Source organism: Mangifera indica, unplaced genomic scaffold (assembly GCF_011075055.1).
Source record: "Mangifera indica cultivar Alphonso unplaced genomic scaffold, CATAS_Mindica_2.1 Un_0014, whole genome shotgun sequence".
NCBI lineage: Eukaryota > Viridiplantae > Streptophyta > Magnoliopsida > Sapindales > Anacardiaceae > Mangifera > Mangifera indica.
In genome coordinates this window covers 152,360-172,449 of record NW_025401106.1, presented here as the reverse complement: position 1 = coordinate 172,449, position 20,090 = coordinate 152,360, and the positions used below count along the sequence as shown (strand labels likewise).

Genomic DNA, 20,090 nt, shown 5'->3' with positions numbered 1-20,090 from the left:
TGAAAGTTATCCCAATAGTCATTCTGCTACGCCTCAATGTTATAGAATTAGTCAAGGCTTCGCACCTTGTGTGATTTGGGGTCATCGGATTGAAATTTGTCAAAGATAGCCTGCTTTGAAGGACCAACGGGGCGGATCGATCTACAAAATAATTATGGCTCTTATGTTAACTATTGACTATTGGCTCAGCCGAATCGACAAAAATAGAAGAAGCTTACTTTATCATAGGATTTGTAACCTTTTTAAAATAGTAAGGTGATCCAATTCAAAAAAAATTATGTTTTGTAATTTCATAACCAAATTTTCAATTTCGAATTATGACCCTTGGATACAAATCACAAGAATAGATATTTTTCCTCGAATTTTTCATTTAGAGGTAAATGATTCAAATAAGAACTCATAAGTGCCCCTCATAACAACCTTAATGAAAATATACTAAAAACTTATAAGAAAATGCATTTTATGGAGCCTTAAAGAAACATTTATAACTTATGATATTATGTCTCACACATACATAACTACGTGACTAAGTACCTTGTAAAACTCAAATGCTCTTGTTCTTTCTTGGGTAACATGCCTATACACAGTTTACTTTCTCGTGCTAAAACTTTGGGTATGCTTTCATGTAATTCATGGCAAACATTAATTTAATCTTATGTGGTTTGTATTATACTTTCACATAATTCTGATGCTAATTAAGCCACCATTATCACTATGTCACACAAAACTTAGACACTATTCTTAAGACGGCACACATTCCTTTTATACATGGTTTAAAATTAAATTTCAATGGCAAAATTGACAGTTAGAAGAAAGCCTTGAAAGGAATCATACGAAGAATTAATTTATGGAGCATGCTGTTTCCTTTTAGGTCGAATCATATTGGTCCCACTTGGAGCATGAAGCCTAATTAGTAAATACGAGAATAAAAAACGAAAATTATATACATGTAATACAGTAAATAGTTAAAAAATATGTTTATAATAAAACAGTTATAAAATTCGAATGCAAAAAAATATATGACATATATATACGAATTTAATACAGTATACCGTCAATAATACGTTTTAAAAAATATGATAATATCAATAATAATTTTAATATTTTTTTATAGATTTTTTAATTAACAATTTAAATATAAAGTATTTAATTTATTGTACTACTTAATATATCATGATATATAATCAATATTCAATTATCATAAAAAAATATTTAAAAAGATTAAAGATTTAGATGGGCCAAAGGACTATTTCCCATCCAAACTATACTGAATTCTCAAAGTTTCCCCCGTCAACTTTGAAAATCCCATTAACCCACCTATGACCGTTTAAATCTGTTAATTTTAATGGTAAAATGGTCATTTTATTTTAATATTAAAAATAAACTTAAATATGATTTCATTTCCCCTCCTAAATTTAAAAAACTAACTTTTCTCCCCTAAGCCAAGTTTGAAAAGATCACATTTCCCCCCTAAGGTTTAGTTTCAAAACCCGTTCACTTTCTCCAGTGCCATCACCAGTCGTCTCTCCCTCTCGACGGTTTCTCTTCCACCGACGGCCAGCCCCAACTCCACCCCAACCCATCCGACGCCGAGATACGTCATCTAGGAAGAGAAATCATCTTCCTAGACAACGAAGACGAGATCGATTGATCTCGTCTTCGTCGTCTGGGAAAATAATCTTCTTCCCAGATGAAGACGACTCGTCTTCTCAGAGGAAGATGAGTTATCTCGTCTCATCTGGGAAGACGATTTCTCTTCCCAGACAATGTCTCTTGGTGTCAGATGGGTTGGGATAGAGTTGGGGTAGGCCATTGATGGAAGAGAAACTGTCGGGAGGGAGAGACGACCGACAATGGCCTAGAGAAAATGAACGGGTTTTGAAACTAAACCTTAGGGGGGAAATGCGATCTTTTTAAACTTGGCTTAGGGAATAAAATGTTAGTTTTTAAACTTTTAGAGGAAAAAATGAGATTAAATTTTTAGGGGTTAGGGTTCCGTTAAATTTAACCAGTCATGGGTGGGTAAATGGTATTTTCAAAGTTAATGGGGGAAACTTTGAGAATTCAGCATAGTTTGGGTGGGAAATAGTCCTTCGACCATTTAGATGATAAAAAAATAAATTTTTTTTTATATAATTATGACATTATAAATAATATTTTCATACTTAAAAAAATTTATAAAAAATGATAAAATGTATTTTTAATATAAAAATTATATAAAATGTCTTTAATATGTTTTAGATTTAAATTTTTAAAATAATATATTTAAAATGTAAATTAAAATAAATTGTTTTTTTTAAATCTAAGTTATAGTTGAGGTGGACAGTGGAGAGAGTACAAAGATCAAAAAAAGGCTTTTGTAAGAGGGAAAATGACTATTTCCCACCTAATTTTTAACCCAATCTCAAAAGTATATCTACGCCTGATGAAAAACTCAAACACTCACCTATCTCTAAATCGTCGTTAAGTTTTCCGTTAAATATAGGAGTAAAACTATTATTTTACTGTTTATATTCAAGTTATATAATTTTATCGTATTTTTCCCCTTCAATTTTAAAAATTAACTTGTCCCCCCATACTTGAATTTTGAAAAGTGACTTTCACCCCCCTAAATCCCTAATTTTTTTTCACTTTCCCTCCGACCATCGGTGACGACGTGGCTGGAGGGAGAGTGAAGAGCGTCGTCCAGATCTGGACAACGCTCGTTGACCTTCACTGGACAACGGAGTGTCGTCCATCGTCGTCCAAAGATCTGGACGATAGTCATCGACCTTCATTGGACGACAAAACGTCATCCAAAGATCTAGACGACGAAGCGTCATCTATCATCATCCAGATTTGGATGATAGTCGTCCTTCTTGGACGACGATCGTCATCCAGAGATCGACCTCTGGAAGAAAACTTCTTCGTCCTCAGTCGGCCGTTGCCAGAGAAAGTGGCTGGATTTTAGAGGGGGAAAGTGAATTTTTTAAAACTTAATTTAGGGGACAAATATTAGATTTTCAAATTAAAAGAGGAAAAAATGAGATAAAATTTTAATTATTTAATATTATTGATAAAATAACGAATTTACTCCTTAATCCTAACAGAAAATATATTAGTATGTCCTAACAGATTAAACTTTAGATAAGTATTTGAGTTTTTCATTAGACGTGAGTATACTTTTGAAATCGGATGGGAAATAGTCCTTTTCCCTTTGTAAGATTACCCATAAAAATGCCCAAAATGGCAACGCTGTCACCTTCTTTCATTGTTTGATTTACTGCAGAATCATATGATACGAGGAGGGCGCCATCATGCACGAAATTCTCAGTAATTTAAATGAAGACAGTACATTTGAACAAATAAAGGCATTGATGAAGGAGGAGGAGGACCCAGCAATACAGATTACAGATCAGTCAGGCAACTGGATGTTGCCATGTCACACGGCCGATTTCTTGGTCATACTGAATTAAAACACTGGCCAAATTTCTATATCCCACCCACCGGGTAAGGTTGGGAAATTGATTAAGATAATATACATTTTTTTATATATATGTAATTTTTTTTATTATATATATTTATAATTTAAAACATTTTTAAGTTTTATATTCATCCAATCAATTCTTACTTAATCAAATATAAATTCATTCAATTAAGATATAAAATTTATTCACTCATCCAACTAAAGGAGAAATATGAGATGAAAATATAAAATTTTTCGAAGATTTTGATAGTAGAAAGATTGATTGGTCAAACATCTAATCAATCAATTTATTTTTAAAAAATTGATTAATCGAATAATTGGTCGATCAACAAAATACTCAATCAACTAATTTATTTTTTAAAAATTAGTTGACCGACCAGTCAACCTATTTATCTAGCCAACCCATCCAATCAACTTCAAATGTCAACTTAAAAGGTGATTATATTTGTATAATAGGAAAAAATATAGTTATATATGTATAAAAAAACAAAAAAAATGACTATTTTAATCAACATCCTACAAGGTTTGGTATTATAACAAATTCTCCAATGTTATAATTTGAAAAGTTAATTTTTCACCCCCTTATCTATTTTTAATAGTAAATTCTATTACACAAAAGGTAAAAATGGTATTTTAACAAAAATTAAAAAACAATAATCATAAAATATTTAAAATTGATATATTTTTCATATTCACAATATTTACATATTCTGGTTTTCTAATTTTCTCAGTATTTTGTATTTCTCTTTTTCTCAAAATGTCAATTTCTCTCTTTCTCAAAATGTCAATTTCTCTCTCTCCCCTTTTTTTTCCTTTCTCTTGCGAACATCTCATTACCTCATGCTCTTTATCGCTAACTCATATATTTTCAATAAGAATAATACTATATGTATATATTTTGAATATATAAAATAAATACATATATAATATATAATTATATAATTGAGTGTTATTTTATTTTTTATTCAAAATCATCTAATCATATTATGACACATTATCTGTATACTCATTTTGTATCTTCAAAGTATGCAAACATAATTTTATTATTTCAATAAATATCAAATTTTAGTTTTCTCTTATTTCTCTCACTAATCTATTTTTGATACATGTCAGTCTCTCTCTACTCTTTTTTTCTCTCTCATTTCCCATTATCATCTCTTCCTTCTTGCTTAACTTGAAACTAAATTAAGTCATGTGGATGTTGACACAAAACCAACCCAAATGTTTAGAGTAATGTTATTATAGAAGAATTTGTTAGGGGTATATTCAAAAAATGTTAAAAGACAAGTATTAACAACTAAAATCCTTACATATTATTTATGGTTATATTGTATATAGTTGTATTACTTCGATTATTCTTGGTTTTAATTTAAAATTATATATATATATATATTTAGTGAATATAAGCTTTGGTTACTGAGATTGTTGACGTGTTTTAAAAAGTCTTGCTATATAATTTATGAGTCATTCTTAAACATGGCAAATTTTTATATAATGTGTTTTATTAATGCATAATGGGATATTTTGGGAGAAGAAATTGAAACGATTAAAACACTTTTGAAATTGAAAACAGTAAACAATTTCAGGTCAACCCAAAAATTTTTCAAGTTGAGTTTTGGTTAAAAGATATCGACACAATTTTAATTTGGAATGAATAATGTTGAAGGTTTTTTACTTAAAACACGAACTATCAAGTTTATGTTCATTCATCTCTTTCTATTCTTGCTCCCACTCATTTCTTTCCAATTTAAGTGAATGTAAATCTAAAGTTATTGGTAAATTTTCCTTAAAAAATTGAAAAATGGAAGAGTGGTAGTAAAGATACCAAGAGAAGAAGGGTGGTCAATGATAAAAAATGATTAGAGGAGAAGGATAATCGATGATATTGATAATAAAAATAATAAGAGGAGAAAGAGGATAACTAATCGTAATGTTGCTGATGAAGATGACAAGAAGAGAAAAAGAAAAATTCATGTTAGCAATAAAGAACTATAGATGGTGGGAGGTAAAGGAATACGAAAAGAACAAATAAAAATATTTTTTTAAAAATAACAGTAATAAATTATAAAGTAAAACTATACATATCTATTTTGAAAACATAAATAGGTATACAATTATACATGTCATCACGTGATTAGAAGTTACTTTATTCTTAATTTGAAATTACTTAATCATATAGTGATATATATAGTATATACCTATTTGTATATTTAAAGTGGGTATGTATAATTTTATTATAAATGATAATTATCATTATAAAAAAAATAAATTAGTAAATTAAATATTATTAAAGGATAATTTGATTAATTAAAGTTTTATTTTTGATAGACCTATTTTTATAATTTTAATAAAATTAAAAGATATATTAATAATTAAAATTTGTCTGAAATGATGAGGTTATTTTTGTTATTATATTGGAAAGGATAAAACAATTATTTACATTAAAACCAAATAGAATTCATTAATGGAATTGGATAATAGACAAGAAAGAAGATTTTTCAATCTTAATTGAAAAAAATTAGTCATTTCACCAAACCTTGGGTGGGAAAGAGAATTGGCCAATAAAATAAAAAAGTTTCGGATTTTTGTAGTCCTTCCTGCATGGGATAAAAATATGATAGCGGTGTTTGTAACAATGTGACAAACCAACAAGAATCAAGCTTGGTTTTGTCCATTAGCTAAGGTTTGCTTGCAAGTGTTGTAAAACGAATCTCATACAATTTAAATTTATTTAATTTAAATTTTAATTAAAAAATTTATTTATTTTTTAAATTAAATTAAATTTGAGTTAAAAAGTATTTAATTAGATTTAATTTATATTATAGTTTAAATTAGTAATTTAAATTTATAGTTTAATTCAGTTCAAATTAATAGCTTGAATCAATTCAAATTAGTGGTTCAAATTTATATCTTGTTTCAACTCAAATTCATTACTCGAATCAATAATTTTGTATATTATTTAAATAAAATAACATTATTTTGTTAATAAAATATAAACTTGAATCATAAATCTGACTCATAAATTTGAAATATGAGTTCAAACTGAACTAAGTTACAAATTCAAACTATGAAATCAAACCAAATCAAGCTTAACCATTTTTCATTTGAGTTAAACTTAATTTTAAATCAACTATAAATCAAATCATTTTTCACTTGAGCTAAAAATATTCAAACTTCATTTAACTTGCATCCACCTCTATGTGTAATGGCCAGGAAACCAATTATTAAATTATTCGTATTATTTTTTAAATGTGATTGATTCAATCATTTAAAAAAAAATCAGTCTATATGGAGTTGGTTGTCATAAAAAACAAAAAACCAAAAAACTTAAAAAAGGGTCTACATATAGAAATAAAAAAATTCATGTAGTTGAGTTTAAATATTAATATTTTTGATGTGTGATTGTTAATGAAGTAAAGTATTGATGTGACGTCAATTTATATAAAACTCCGAAGCTACTGCGATGTTTTCCTTAGGCCAAATCACTTGATCCACCCAAGGTATATTGAAATTTTATAATAATTTTTATTAATTTTTAAAAATTTAAATATCAGTTTATAAGTAAAATCATTATTTAATAAAAAAATTATTATTTTCTCTCTTAAAATTTAAAAACTAACAAATTCACCTCTACCTAAAATTTTTAAATTTTAAAAATAGTATTATCCCCTCAAAAACTTAAGATTTTCTTCCTCCCAACTTTGGCCACCGACGATAACACTTTCAGTCCTAATCCTTAGAGAAAAGTTAGATCATCTTTCCCTAAGCCACATCACTTGAAAATCTAGACAAAAATCTTCTAAAAATCCAAATAATTTTCGCTTGGGCACTGTTTAGATGATGTCCAAAAGATTAGTCTAGACATTATCGTCAGACACAAATTGTTTGGATTCGACAGTTATCGAAAACAGAGATGGTGGTCAGAGAGGGTTTCGAGAGAAAATGTGATTTTTTAAAACTGAAAAAATTTATGCAATGGTAAAATATTAGTTTTTAAAACTAAAGAAAAAATGAAATTAATTATATAGTTTTTTAATAATATTATTAAAAAGATGGTTTTGCCTTCATTTTAACTGGATTTTTTAACCAAATTTTATTGTATTTAGTTTCTTAAAAGTTGGAGGAGTCACTTAGGGACCTTGGGTAGGAACAAGTGTTTTGGCCTTTTCCTTATTCTTAGTAGCCAAGTATTTACATTTGGGCATGGGCGTTGGTTGAAAGGGACAGACATGACTCGAAGACAACTTAGCAAAAAGCCAATTACTAATTAAATATGAATACTATTCTTTCCAAATGAGACCATGCACATCTTCAATCGTCAAAGTCTGTAGTGCCAGCATTTTCCAGTTTGATTGGAAGAATCAAATGATTTCATTCTTGATTTTAGGTAATTAATATTTAATTGCAATGACAGCTTTTGCTCGTCCTGTGTATCGGCCAGCCATTTTCCCATACAAATTAGTTTTTAGTTGGAGCAACACTACATAAATATATATATTTTATATAATTTAAATATATAAATAATATATTATTATTTGATTAAATATTATTTTATTTTTAATTTAAAATTATTTAATTTATAATATTATATATAAATTATATATAAAAAATATGTATATATAATTTTATTATTTTAATTGGTCTGTCTTAACCGGTTGATGGATATATTTAGAAGAATAATATTATACATATTTATTTTAAATACACAAATAGATACATATTTATACGTATTATCATATAATTGAGTGTTATTTTATTCTTAATTCAAAATCACTCAATCATATGATGACACACATAAATATATATATCAATTCATATATTTAAAATAAGTATATATAGTATTTACTATATGCATACAAATTTTCAACAAAACTGAAATTTAAATTTATGATGTTAATGGATGAATTGCTTTCTTAATCATTTTTTATTCAATTTAAGAAATAATTAACTTTTAATAAATAAAAGCTTTTGAGTATTTGATTTCTTAATTTTTTAAATTGTTTTAACTTTCAAAAAGTAATGTATAATAAATGTAACTTTTTTATCTTTTAATTATATTTAATATTTTACTTTCAAATATTAAAAAAAAAAATTAAAAACGCTGTTAATTATCTGGAGAGTTGTCGGACAGCAGTGCCCCGATGGGCCGACGGAATTGCCAGTGGAGCATCCCGCATCCGTCGCTGATGGTGTCTGCCCTGCCCACCACCAAAGACACAACTCTATTGGCCAATTTAAAAATTGTATATATATTTTTTATATTATTAATTTAATTTAATTAATTATAAAATATTATAATTTTTTTAAACCTTCGAGTGTTTTTAGTAATTACACAACTCCTGAATTCTAAAAGCTATAATTTACTATTTTTTAAATCTTTTTCATAAAATATATTATTTATCATCAAACATTTGTTGTATCTCTGATAATGAAGAAAATGATTTAAAAAAAGAAAAAAAACTAACCAATCTTAAATTGGACAAATTTACGGTTAGATTTGAATTAAGTTAAATTCAAATTTGAGTCATTTATATAAAATTAAACTCGAATCGAGTTTTTAGTTATCTCATTATTAAAATGATATTATTTTAATATATATTAATCAAAATGATATTATTTTGTATCAACTATTTTAAACTCACGAGTTTGATAAGTTGAACATTATAAAATTTAAGCTCAAATTCGAATATATTGAACTTTTAGAGTTGAACTCGAGCTCACTTAAATTAAACTCATTTAAATTGAGTTTGACTTTAAATTTAAATAAATTTGACTCGAGTCTAACTTAAACAAATCTATACTAAAAATAAAATGAGAAACTTCTTCAATCATAATAAATTGATAACATTTTAAATAAAAATGTGTATAAATAAATTCTTCAAAATTATCAGCATAAATTAAAATGATAATAAAATAACATGATTATTTATTTATTTTTATTTTAAAATTATTCAAAATTTTATAAATAAATTTGTATAATTTATTTATATATAAAATTACTCAAACATATTACCACCAAAGACAAATTTGCCCCCAGTAAAAGATGCGTAGACTGAACAGCCTTAATTATCACGCCTAATTAACCACAACTGTACAGAGCTGAAGGTTCCTTTATTATTATTATTGCTTTAAAAATAAATTTTAATACACGCAACTTCAACAGCATTAAGCCCGTTTCTCTGTCTTCAGTCTCCTTCACTTCCTGAAACTCACGCATGAAATTGTCCTTTTTTTCTGTTTCATCACCGCCTCCCTTCTTCTTTATCCACTCCATTTAACATCTTACATTTATCCTTTCAGCTTGTATTCGTAAACGATAACAATGAAGCCTCATGGACAATGCCTGTTTCTAGTGTTTGCCTTTTTCTCTGTATCTTTCTTGTCAATTGTGGACTCAGATCTCGCCTCTGACAGGGCGGCTTTAGTGGCTTTACGTTCAGCCGTCGGTGGCCGCCTGCTTCTCTGGAACCTTACTGACTCTCCTTGCAAATGGGTTGGAGTGTTTTGTACTCAAGACCGAGTCACTGAGTTACGTCTCCCTGGTATGGGTTTATCCGGGCAGGTCCCTATCGCCATTGGAAACCTCTCTCAGCTTCAAACTTTGTCTCTTCGTTACAACGCCTTGCGCGGGTCGGTCCCGGTTGATATTGCTCAGCTTTCGAATCTTCGTAACTTGTACCTGCAAGAGAACAAGTTTTCTGGTGAAATTCCGGAGTTTTTGTTCACTTTGCAGAACTTGATTCGGTTAAACTTAGCGGATAATAACTTCACCGGTACGATCTCTACTAAATTTAATAACTTGAAGAGATTAGGGACTCTTTATTTGGAGAACAATAACTTAACTGGGTTTCTCCCGGAACTGGATTTGCCTTCTCTTCAACAATTTAATGTTTCTAATAACAACTTGAATGGGCCGATCCCAAAACGGTTGGCTAAAATGGATATAAGTGCGTTTCAGGGAAATGCACTTTGTGGGAAACCGTTAGTATCTTGTAATGGTACTCATAGTGGTAATGGATTGTCTGGTGGAGCGATTGCTGGGATTGTTATTGGATCGGTGATTGGATTTTTGATCATTTTAGCATTATTGCTATGTTTGTGTAGAATAAAGAAGAGTGATAATAAGACAACGAGTTCTAAAGATGTAGCTCCAGCAAGTGAAACTGTGAAGCAAAATGAGACTGAAATCTTCCGGGAAAAGGCATCAGTGAGTAGTCAGAATGTCAGTACTGATTTGTCTAGTCCGGTGAAGGCGGAGGCGAAGAGTAGTGGGGATAAGAATTTGGTGTTCTTTGGGAAGGGGGCAAAGGTGTTTGATTTGGAGGATTTGTTGAGGGCATCAGCTGAGGTCTTGGGGAAAGGCACATTTGCAACGACTTATAAGGCCACTTTGCAAATGGGGCTGGTGGTTGCTGTGAAGAGATTGAAGGATGTGACAATGACGGAGAAGGAATTTCTGGAGAAGATGGAGGTGGTGGGGGCAATGGATCATGAGAATTTGGTCCCATTGAGGGCCTATTATTTTAGCAGGGATGAAAAGCTTCTTGCGTATGATTACATGCCTATGGGAAGCTTATCTGCACTTTTACATGGTAATCACCTTTTCTCCCTTTGCTTTCCTCTGTTTGCATCATGTTTTACTTTTTTTTGGATTTTTTGTTATGATTGCAGTTTCCTTCACTTTAGGACATGTTGATTGATGGAATGTTTTTCTATCACTATTGTGACTTTTTTGTACCTGGTGATATCTTCAAATTTTCTGTTCAATAATAATACTAAATGTGGCCTTCTGACATTATTTTTCTGTGAATACATAATCTACTGACTTTAACTTTCAAAGAAAATGGGAAATTGCATCAACAACTAATTACTGTGTTATTTTTTCCTATGGAATTGAATTTTTTAGTTGGTCTGTTTTCTTGCTGTGTGTGTCAACAACTAGCCACAGATTAAGGAATTCGATGAATATCTGTTGCTAAAGCTTTTTGTTTGCCATATCTTCACTAGTATTTCACTCCGAAAAAGAGGAAAACTTACAATTCTGAGCTCAATGAAATCCTAAGTATGATCTGCGATCAACTAAATTTGTAAATCTTCTTAGTTGCATTTTCCTTTTTCTAGTCTGTTCTCAGCTGTACCGACTTCAATAATGATAACTTGTGCCTTTTGGAGGGTTTGTATGTTCAACGGGCCTGCTCCTATTATTGTGCCGTTGGCTTCGCCAACTGATTTCATAACCCAACTCCTTGCATCTAAGGCTTACAGATTCCTATATATCTAGTGGGACTAGGTTTTAACATTAAAATCAATACTATGTATGACGTAGACTGAGACTCCATTATCTTTATGAGTCTCAATATTTTCTATTTCTTTGGTGGTCTGTATTTCACCAAATAGGAATGAACTTAATTGTTATGGTTCATGAGTTGGACCATGTTTTGTCACATTTTGCTAGCAAAATTTTCCTGTTTTACTCTTTTTAGATCTTTTTTTTTAAATCTCTTAACTACAGGAAGCAGAGGTGGTGGTAGGATTCCATTGAATTGGGAAACCAGGTCCAACATTGCCCTTGGAGCTGCCCGAGCTATTTCATACATCCATACTCATGGACCAGCGATCTCCCATGGAAATATCAAGTCATCAAATATCCTCTTATCTAAATCCTATGAAGCCCGAGTGTCTGACTTTGGCCTTGCTCATCTCACAAGCCCCTCGTCCACTCCCAACCGGATTGACGGCTATCGTGCCCCAGAGGTGACTGATGCTCGCAAGGTATCCCAAAAAGCAGATGTCTACAGCTTTGGTGTGTTGTTACTGGAATTGCTTACAGGGAAGGCACCTACTCAAGCCCTCTTGAACGAGGAAGGAGTGGACCTCCCCAGATGGGTTCAATCCATTGTTAAAGAGGAGTGGACTTCTGAGGTGTTTGACCTTGAGCTTCTCAGGTACCAGAATGTCGAGGAGGATATGGTTCAGCTCTTGCAGCTTGCCATTAATTGCACTGTTCAGTATCCAGATAAACGTCCATCAATGGCTGAGTTGACAAGCCAGATTGAGGAGATTTGCCATTCTAGCTTACACCCTGAGCCAGACACAAATCATGGTTTAATCCATGATTTGGAAGACAGGTCATCCCAGTAGGCTTACTCAACCGATTCTGTTGCACCACCACCTTCAGCAAATCCATGAGCAAATCTTTCCTTGTTGCGCCCATTTTTATCATACATAGTCTAGTGTATTAATTGTCTTTAAATTCTTGCGTCAGCCTCTTCAAACTCATGTACCTTGTTTTTTTCCCTTTATTCTTTCTCATAGCGGCATTTTTCTTTTCCCGAGGCAGTGATTACTTCCGATGTGTTTGCGTTCGGGGGATTCGAATACTATTATTTTACTTGGCTGTGTGAAAATGTGAATAATTTCCATCTGGTTACATGCTCTTCTGTATGTTACTATCTTTCCTTCTTAATTACTCTTGTTCTTGATGCAACTTTAATGTATTGATTTGAACTATTTGTATTGGTTGAATTAACATGTACCCATCTGAGTCTTCAACCAGATAATGACTTAAATCTCGCTTTCTCATTGCCAGACTCTGGACTTTGGAATCATTTTGTTTTCTGTAGTAATCAAGTTCTTTATGTGAAACCTAAGTTTCTTAATTTACCTGAGTTTCAATGTGAAGAATGCTTTGTTAAGTAATCAACCTCACAAAATAGTCATTTTGAATGCTTCGCCAGTTGAATAAACTCCCTTTAATTTCTGGTAATACAAACAAAATCCATCCTTAATCTTCCAGATAATTACTTTACTGCCTACCCTCTCTTAATTACTTGCACTGTTCATCTTAGTCTCTTGAATATTGACCATGCACAAGCCTTTTTTCTTTCCCTTGGTCATTTTGGTATTGCTTGAGATGCAACCTTGATTTGTTGAAACAGAGTTATTATTTTGTAAACAATAGTGGTGATTAGCATTTACTTATTTTACAAATTTAGTTAATTTGGTTTTAAAAGTAGAGCCTGCTGGTGGGTATAGAATAAAAAATTCTTCTGGTTTGTAATTCAAGGTCAAACCCAGTTGGTACAACAACTTGAATGCTTATAAATGATCAAAATGTTGGGTTATATGTCACTGACAAAATGGAAAAGCACTTCCAGTGAAGTTTGGAAGATGGGTTTGTGATGTTATCATTTTCATAACAATTCTAACAAATCTATAAGCATAATTAACAACCAAAGTGTCAAAATCTTGTAATTAAGAAGGATTAAGAAGGAACAACCCATCATTTTTAATCAGTTGAACTAATATTATAATAAACATTAAGAATAGAGACAGTATCACCTTTACTCTAATGAGCATTTCCAAAGAAAACAACTTCATGATACCTTTTCTTCCCTAGCATTTTTAAACCAAATTCGAGTAGCTATGCTTTTGATTATAGCAGCAAAGTCCCTGCTCATTTCGTTTTTTCAGTTGACAATCTTTTATGACAAAGGTGGGGGTGATCAAGCAAAAGAGTACAGATGAAAACCCACTTATAATATATCAAAATCAAACTTTTAATTTATTTTGTGAACAGTTTCTGATCTCAAAACTGAAATTTACATCTAAACTTAGAGAAAATGTTCAATTCATGTTATTTAGGCGTCAAAATTAATAAATCTTTGTCTTGTAGATGATGATGCACGAATTAATATGGTACATTTGATGTATGTGTAAAAACCATGCTTTTTCCTGTACTTTATTTATTAAAAAACTTCAGGGCGAGTTTGTCATGCGCAGGGCTAACACAAAAGAAGCATCTGAGACGAAGCCATTTGCAGATTACTTTCCGAACAATCAAGCACATTATTCTCCTCAAATTGGCAGTTCACTACAATCAACTTCAGCAAAATATATAGCAGGAAGTATGTAAAGTAACTGTCCTTGAAATGAGTCATTAACTCTACTTCTAATAAATAAATATAGTTATATATATTGTCACTGGTTTGACATTTTCATGCCGCAGCTGTGCCTGAAGCTCGCAAAGCATCCTTGGATCGTTTCTTGGAGAGGCGCAAGGACCAGTCTCAATACTGAATCAGCTTAATCATGTAAGTCCCTCAACAAAATCTAAAATCTTCCCTATTGAATGGCCTAAGTTTATATGAAGCTGCATTTGCAAATACATCAGTTGGAGTTTATTTGATTCATCATGCCAATTATAACTGTGAAGTATGCTCTAACAAGGGCTTCTAAAAAAGGATGTGCCGCAATTAGCTACCTCACTGGCCGAAAATTTACGCCGCTTGCCTGAGCTATTATGCATTTATTTATTTACTTTTCAGTACGTCCAAAGTCAAATTAAAATGAGTTCGAAGTCAACTCTATTTGAATAGGATCAAATTCAAGCTTAACTTAAAACTATTTGAACACAAATTAAACTATAAACTCAGTGTATTACTATAACCGAATAGAAAAGATTAAAATAATACTATTTTAATACGTATTAATGAAAACAAGTTTGACAAACTGAATACTTTTTAAACTCAAACTCTTAAGCATAAATTCATTTAAACAAAATCATTTTTGACTCTTTCAAACCAAATTCATTTTCAAGTTTAAATAAACTTGATTCAAATACAACTCTGTCGTCCGGGCCTTCTTATTCCTATCTTCTGCTATAATATGTAATTAACTACTGCCTGAAATTGAACTTAATTATGAATTGGCAGTTCCAGATTTGTAAAACCAACTACTTGTCATTGACAACTCCTGACAAAATGATTCAACAGAAAATTTTAGCTTGCTTAACATTCAGGAAATGCGCTCCTTCTAATATCAATCTTACACAATGCTTGGTGTAAGTTTCTGACATGCTCAGGTGTGCCAGTGGTAGCTTATACAGTTAATATGTACTATACAAATTGCAGATTTAAAGAAAAAGTACAGTTAATCAGGTTGACCAGGCTCTTTCTATTTTGATTATTCACACAACAAAGAAGAAATTAAAGAAATAAAACGCACAAAAGATTTTGTTCGAATATTTCAGCGCTGCACAAACACTCATTTGGAGCACAACTGAAACCAAATAGGAGGTGACATTCCACCTGGACGGTTTTCATAACTGGTTGTCTCAAGCTTTGTGCTTTCACCTTCATCATTCTTCAAGAAGATACAAGTTGGTATAAACATCAAACCATGTTTCATTTGGCAGCTTTTGAATGCTTGATAAGCCAATCAATCACAACATCTATGTTTACCGAATCTTTGCATGAGATCATGTAGCAACACACCTCTCTATCCGTTATTGATGCAAGGCCTCTGAAAACACCAAACAGAAAGTGAAAAGATATTTCACCAAATAACTCTTGAAGAAATAATATAACAGCTTGACTCATCAGTGTGGTAATATGATAAATTCTTGTAAATTTCCCCAAACTTACAGCTGATCCACTAAAGCTTGCTTGGAAAGGGCTTCTGATTTGTCGATTTTGTTGCCAAGAACAAGTAAAGGGATTCCACTTAATGAAGGTTTCATCAATAGGTCAAACAACTCACTACGAGATATGGGAACACTATCTCTGTCTGCGGCATCAACCACATATCTGTCCCCATTCATGAATAAGAAGGAAAACAAAGTCAATCCATTTGAAAGAGATTCCAGCTCATTAGGCACTCCAGCCCAGCTGACTATATACTAAGCACCATTACCACTGCACCCTATGATAAGCTGAACAAAATAAAAGCCTGGAATCCTACAACTATAAAGTTTTCAACACCAGAAGAGAGCTCATCAATGTATGAAGGTTTGTTGAGAATGCAACGATCATATTAGTTCTTAACAAGTATAATCATAGTTTACATTCTCTAGACAACGCATTGAAGACATGAATGAAACAAACAAGCTAGAATTTTGCCCAGGATGAAGATGAAGTAAAAGCTTTCAAGCAGAAGGCAAACAAAAGCCTTTCATCATTTAGAATTCCAAAATTTTGATTCTAACAAAGCATCGCTTTTCTGGCTTTAGAAAAAGCAATTGTCAGTGTATCTTATAGGATTGAGAATTTGTAGCACCACACACATTAATGTCAAATAGTCAATATTCAGTTTCAATACCATGGAATACAGAGTTTTAAAAAAAAAAAGATTTTGGTAACACTAAAGCAGAACTAAGAAATTAAATATAACATTGATTACCAATTATGATACTGAAGGAACTCTAATTACCAAAGTCTATTCTCACAGGCCCAAGAGAGAGAAATAAGGAGCATCTGGTGGGAAAGGCCGTAGAAAAAAGTGGTCCAGGAGTGTTTTCTACAGCAGCACCAGCACTTCCGTGAGCCATGCGGCTGGTTATGTCTGAAGCTTAGCCTAAAAATCATTAGGGTGGGAACAGAAAGAGAGCAGGAGAGAATGGAAGGAATTACGGAATTATATAGAAATGTGTATCCAAGTTTTGTACTCGCTGGAGAGGACAGACCTCTCAAAAGCCAGAATTACTTAGTTTGATTGATTGAAATATTAATTGTTGTAATGGATGGTACTGCAAAGACTGAATTTCAATAATTCATTTATCCTCTTTCTATTCATTCCCTTTGCTGTCTCTATGTACTGTTCGATCGTTGAATGCTCTATTTCTTCTATTACATTCTGCTCCTCTACTACTTGTTCTGGTTTTGATTTGTTGGATTGGTTGAATGTGTGCTAAACCACTTCCCCATTTTGCTGGGGTGTGGTCATCTCAGGGAGTATTAAATATTGGCTGAGAAGAGGTTGGAGGCTTTCGGAGATTCTTTTTGGAAGCTGAGCAGGAGGTGATTCAAAGGAATTTGAACAGGTACCTATCACATACTTCTTATAATGTGGAAGGAAAGAATTAATGAAATTGTCTTTCAACATAAGTTCAGTGCTGTTAAGGAGATCAAGAATATATCAAACATATTATAAGGTCAAGTTTTCCAGTCTAGTGAACATCCTAGGATACCGTACATACGCATATGAAGAAATTCCTTTGTCAAAGGAAAACCAATGCATTCAAAATTAAGAAAACCAAAAACAACGAGTTAATAATAGAACAGAGAAGATCAAGAGGCCAAGAAGTATTACAGAATTGCAGAGACCCCACGACAATAACGCTCCCACATTGTACGGAACCTTCGTTGTCCTCCAAGATCCCATAGCTTTATTGTGACATTACCCTTCGTAACTTTTCGCATATTAAATCCAACCTGGTTTCATTTTAATAATTTCCTTAATGCATCCAAAAATTACCTTAAATGCTTAAATTAGAATTTCTTTCAAGTAAAAGAAACCTACAGTTGGAATCATGTCCTCACTATAGCCTCCTGTCTGAAACAATCAAAGAAATTATGTTAATAGAAAAGCTCAGACAGTTACTATCAACTAGACCAGAAAAAATTGCACAGAGAGTGTTCACCCACAGCAATTGAATTAACTAGAGACGTCTTTCCTGCATTTTGAAGGCCAACAAGGGAAAGTTCCATCTCCTGCTTAAAGAATAAGCTGATATAGAGAAACATAGTCAGAAAAGAAATAAGCTTCAGCATTGACGAGATTATACAACAATCACTTTAGATATAGAAAACAATCTAGGATAGAGAGACAAAGAGATATTACACCAGAATTAAATTCTCAGAATTAAATTAGGATTCAATTTGACCAGAATTTTCAAAAATAAAACTATACAAACAATATAGATATTACAGTAACAAATACACTGAATTAAATAAAGTGTAAAAAATCAATGCTCAAATTGATGAATGAAAATCAGTAATGATTATATCATGTGTAAATTGTTTTCTAGCATTTCAGTTCATTATTAACCTCGACTATCCCATATAATAGATACAGATTTCTGAAATACTTTCTCTTAGCCAATGCTGAAGGTATTATGTGATTCCAGCCATGTTACTCATTAGTTCTTCCGATTATTTCCCAAATATCATGCAGTTGAGAACCAAAAGATTAGATAACAATCAAAGATCTCCTTTTCCCTACTTTTCATCTTTCCAAAGTCAACAAACCTAATTATACACCAGAATGACACACACTATACATTAATGTTGTAACAAAAATTTGAAACACTTGCAGCTAGTGCACTACAGCAATTTCATGGGTAACATCTTGAACACAGCCAATGTAAAAAATAATGTGAAGGTTACAGATAAAACATGTCCAAAAGTAGACAGATTTTATGATTTCCATGCATAATGTTCACATAGTTGTCTCAATCATATACATAGATCACAACAGCAGCTAGAAAATCTTCACATGAGCAGTAATGAAACCAGATTCTACTAAAAAAGAATAATCATTTACTAAAGGTGAATATTATGCTTATACTGGGAAAAAAATAAAGGAGAAGAAAAATCTTCTGCTTTTGCATGCCGAATCTTCCGAGGAAATTCGAATATATCTAATTCTCTAAAATTTAAACTGCCCTAAGTTATTGCATATTGTAGTACAAAATTAATTTAAAATATTTATAACTCCAAAAATCTCATAAGTTGAATGTGAAATCCATTAAGTGTTGTTGATTACAAATGATAGATCATAAACAAGAAGAAGGCAAGAACATGCTCGCTCAATAGAAGGAAGAAAAGTTTCAACAAATTTTAACTAATCAATCTTAGTGGTACCAGTTACTATGTAGCTTGCCATACTTGTTCAGGTGGCGTTTTAAAAAATAAATTTTTATTTTTTACTAATTTCATAGGATAGTTTAAGGTTTGACTTGAATTCAAACAAATTTTTATCGGTTTTAGAGTCGCTATCAAACTTCCCGAACATTACGAAAACCACCAATGTCCCGCAAAATTTTACAACTTCCAAAAGGAAGTTTCAGCCTATTTTAAAAACAACTGTCTCCTCTAATTAACCCAGATTCCACACATAAAACCCAGAAATAAAATTGTGTTAAAATTAAGAACTATTCTCATTCTGCCATAAATCGCTACAACTTGAATACAGTGAGCAACGAAAAAAAACAAGATCACAACAGTTGAAGGTAAGAAATTGAAGAGAAACAAAAGGAAAAGGAGATACCTTCGGAGCCAACTGAGAAGAGAATCGAAGAACCCCATGTGGAGAGAAAAAGGAAAGATGAGGAAAGTGGGAATAGAGAGCGAAAGGGTTGAGTAACGATGTTGTTTAGCATCATTGGATTGAGGAAACGAGTAAAATGAAATGAGAGTATAATTCAGGAGGAGTGTCGCATCGGTTATCCCGTCTGGTAGCTTCTGTGATTTTTCTTTGCTTATTTTTTATTTGGGCCGAAATTCGGCGGCTCTTAATTATTAGTATGGGGACAATTCATCCAATCCAGGCCCACAGGTATATTGTCATTTTCTGCTAACTGATTCCTACTAGGACTCTTTTACCGTGTGCATAATCATTTCTTTCCTATTTCAGCTTATAAAAGTATTTTTCGTTTGGTAAGTTTACAAAAATAAATTCGACTCCATCATTTGACCCCCTTTTTGTACGTTTAAAATATGAAATATTGATATTTTAAAATTTTTTCAGTAATATTATATAATATTATAATATTATATATATTTAAAATAAATATAAAAATAATATATTAATTTATGATTGAGTATTATTTATTTTTAATTCAAAA

The 20,090-nt window shown here is 31.5% G+C and overlaps 2 protein-coding genes across 2 annotated transcripts; one reads left to right on the top strand and one right to left on the bottom strand.

Moving 5' to 3' along the window:
• The first annotated feature begins 9,622 nt into the window (after window positions 1-9,622).
• On the top strand, window positions 9,623-12,932 carry LOC123205760 (probable inactive receptor kinase RLK902). The gene is made up of 2 exons (XM_044622789.1): window positions 9,623-11,058; window positions 11,979-12,932. Exons 1-2 carry the CDS (start codon window positions 9,789-9,791, stop codon window positions 12,605-12,607), a joined length of 1,899 nt encoding a protein of 632 aa, XP_044478724.1. The 5' UTR covers window positions 9,623-9,788; the 3' UTR covers window positions 12,608-12,932.
• A 2,300-nt stretch (window positions 12,933-15,232) lies between these two features.
• On the bottom strand, window positions 15,233-19,718 carry LOC123205761 (ADP-ribosylation factor-like protein 8c). Its single transcript, XM_044622790.1, has 6 exons — window positions 19,514-19,718; window positions 17,890-17,971; window positions 17,765-17,797; window positions 17,555-17,676; window positions 15,892-16,053; window positions 15,233-15,769 (listed from the first exon to the last, which is right to left on the bottom strand). The coding sequence occupies exons 1-6, from the start codon at window positions 19,549-19,551 to the stop codon at window positions 15,652-15,654; spliced, it is 555 nt and encodes a 184-aa protein (XP_044478725.1). The 5' UTR covers window positions 19,552-19,718; the 3' UTR covers window positions 15,233-15,651.
• Window positions 19,719-20,090: the final 372 nt, after the last annotated feature.

What these genes read in the sequence shown, in the direction of transcription:
- LOC123205760 (XM_044622789.1), top strand. Translation starts at nt 9,789, where the DNA reads ATGAAGCCTCATGGACAATGCCTGTTTCTAGTGTTTGCCTTTTTCTCT. An exon ending in CTTATCTGCACTTTTACATG is followed by an intron (nt 11,059 to 11,978) that starts GTAATCACCTTT and finishes TCTTAACTACAG; the next exon opens with GAAGCAGAGGTGGTGGTAGG.
- LOC123205761 (XM_044622790.1), bottom strand. Translation starts at nt 19,551, where the DNA reads ATGGGGTTCTTCGATTCTCTTCTCAGTTGGCTCCGAAG. An exon ending in GTGAGGACATGATTCCAACT is followed by an intron (nt 17,677 to 17,764) that starts GTAGGTTTCTTT and finishes AAATGAAACCAG; the next exon opens with GTTGGATTTAATATGCGAAA. An exon ending in CGTGGGGTCTCTGCAATTCT is followed by an intron (nt 16,054 to 17,554) that starts GTAATACTTCTT and finishes GAATGGGGACAG; the next exon opens with ATATGTGGTTGATGCCGCAG.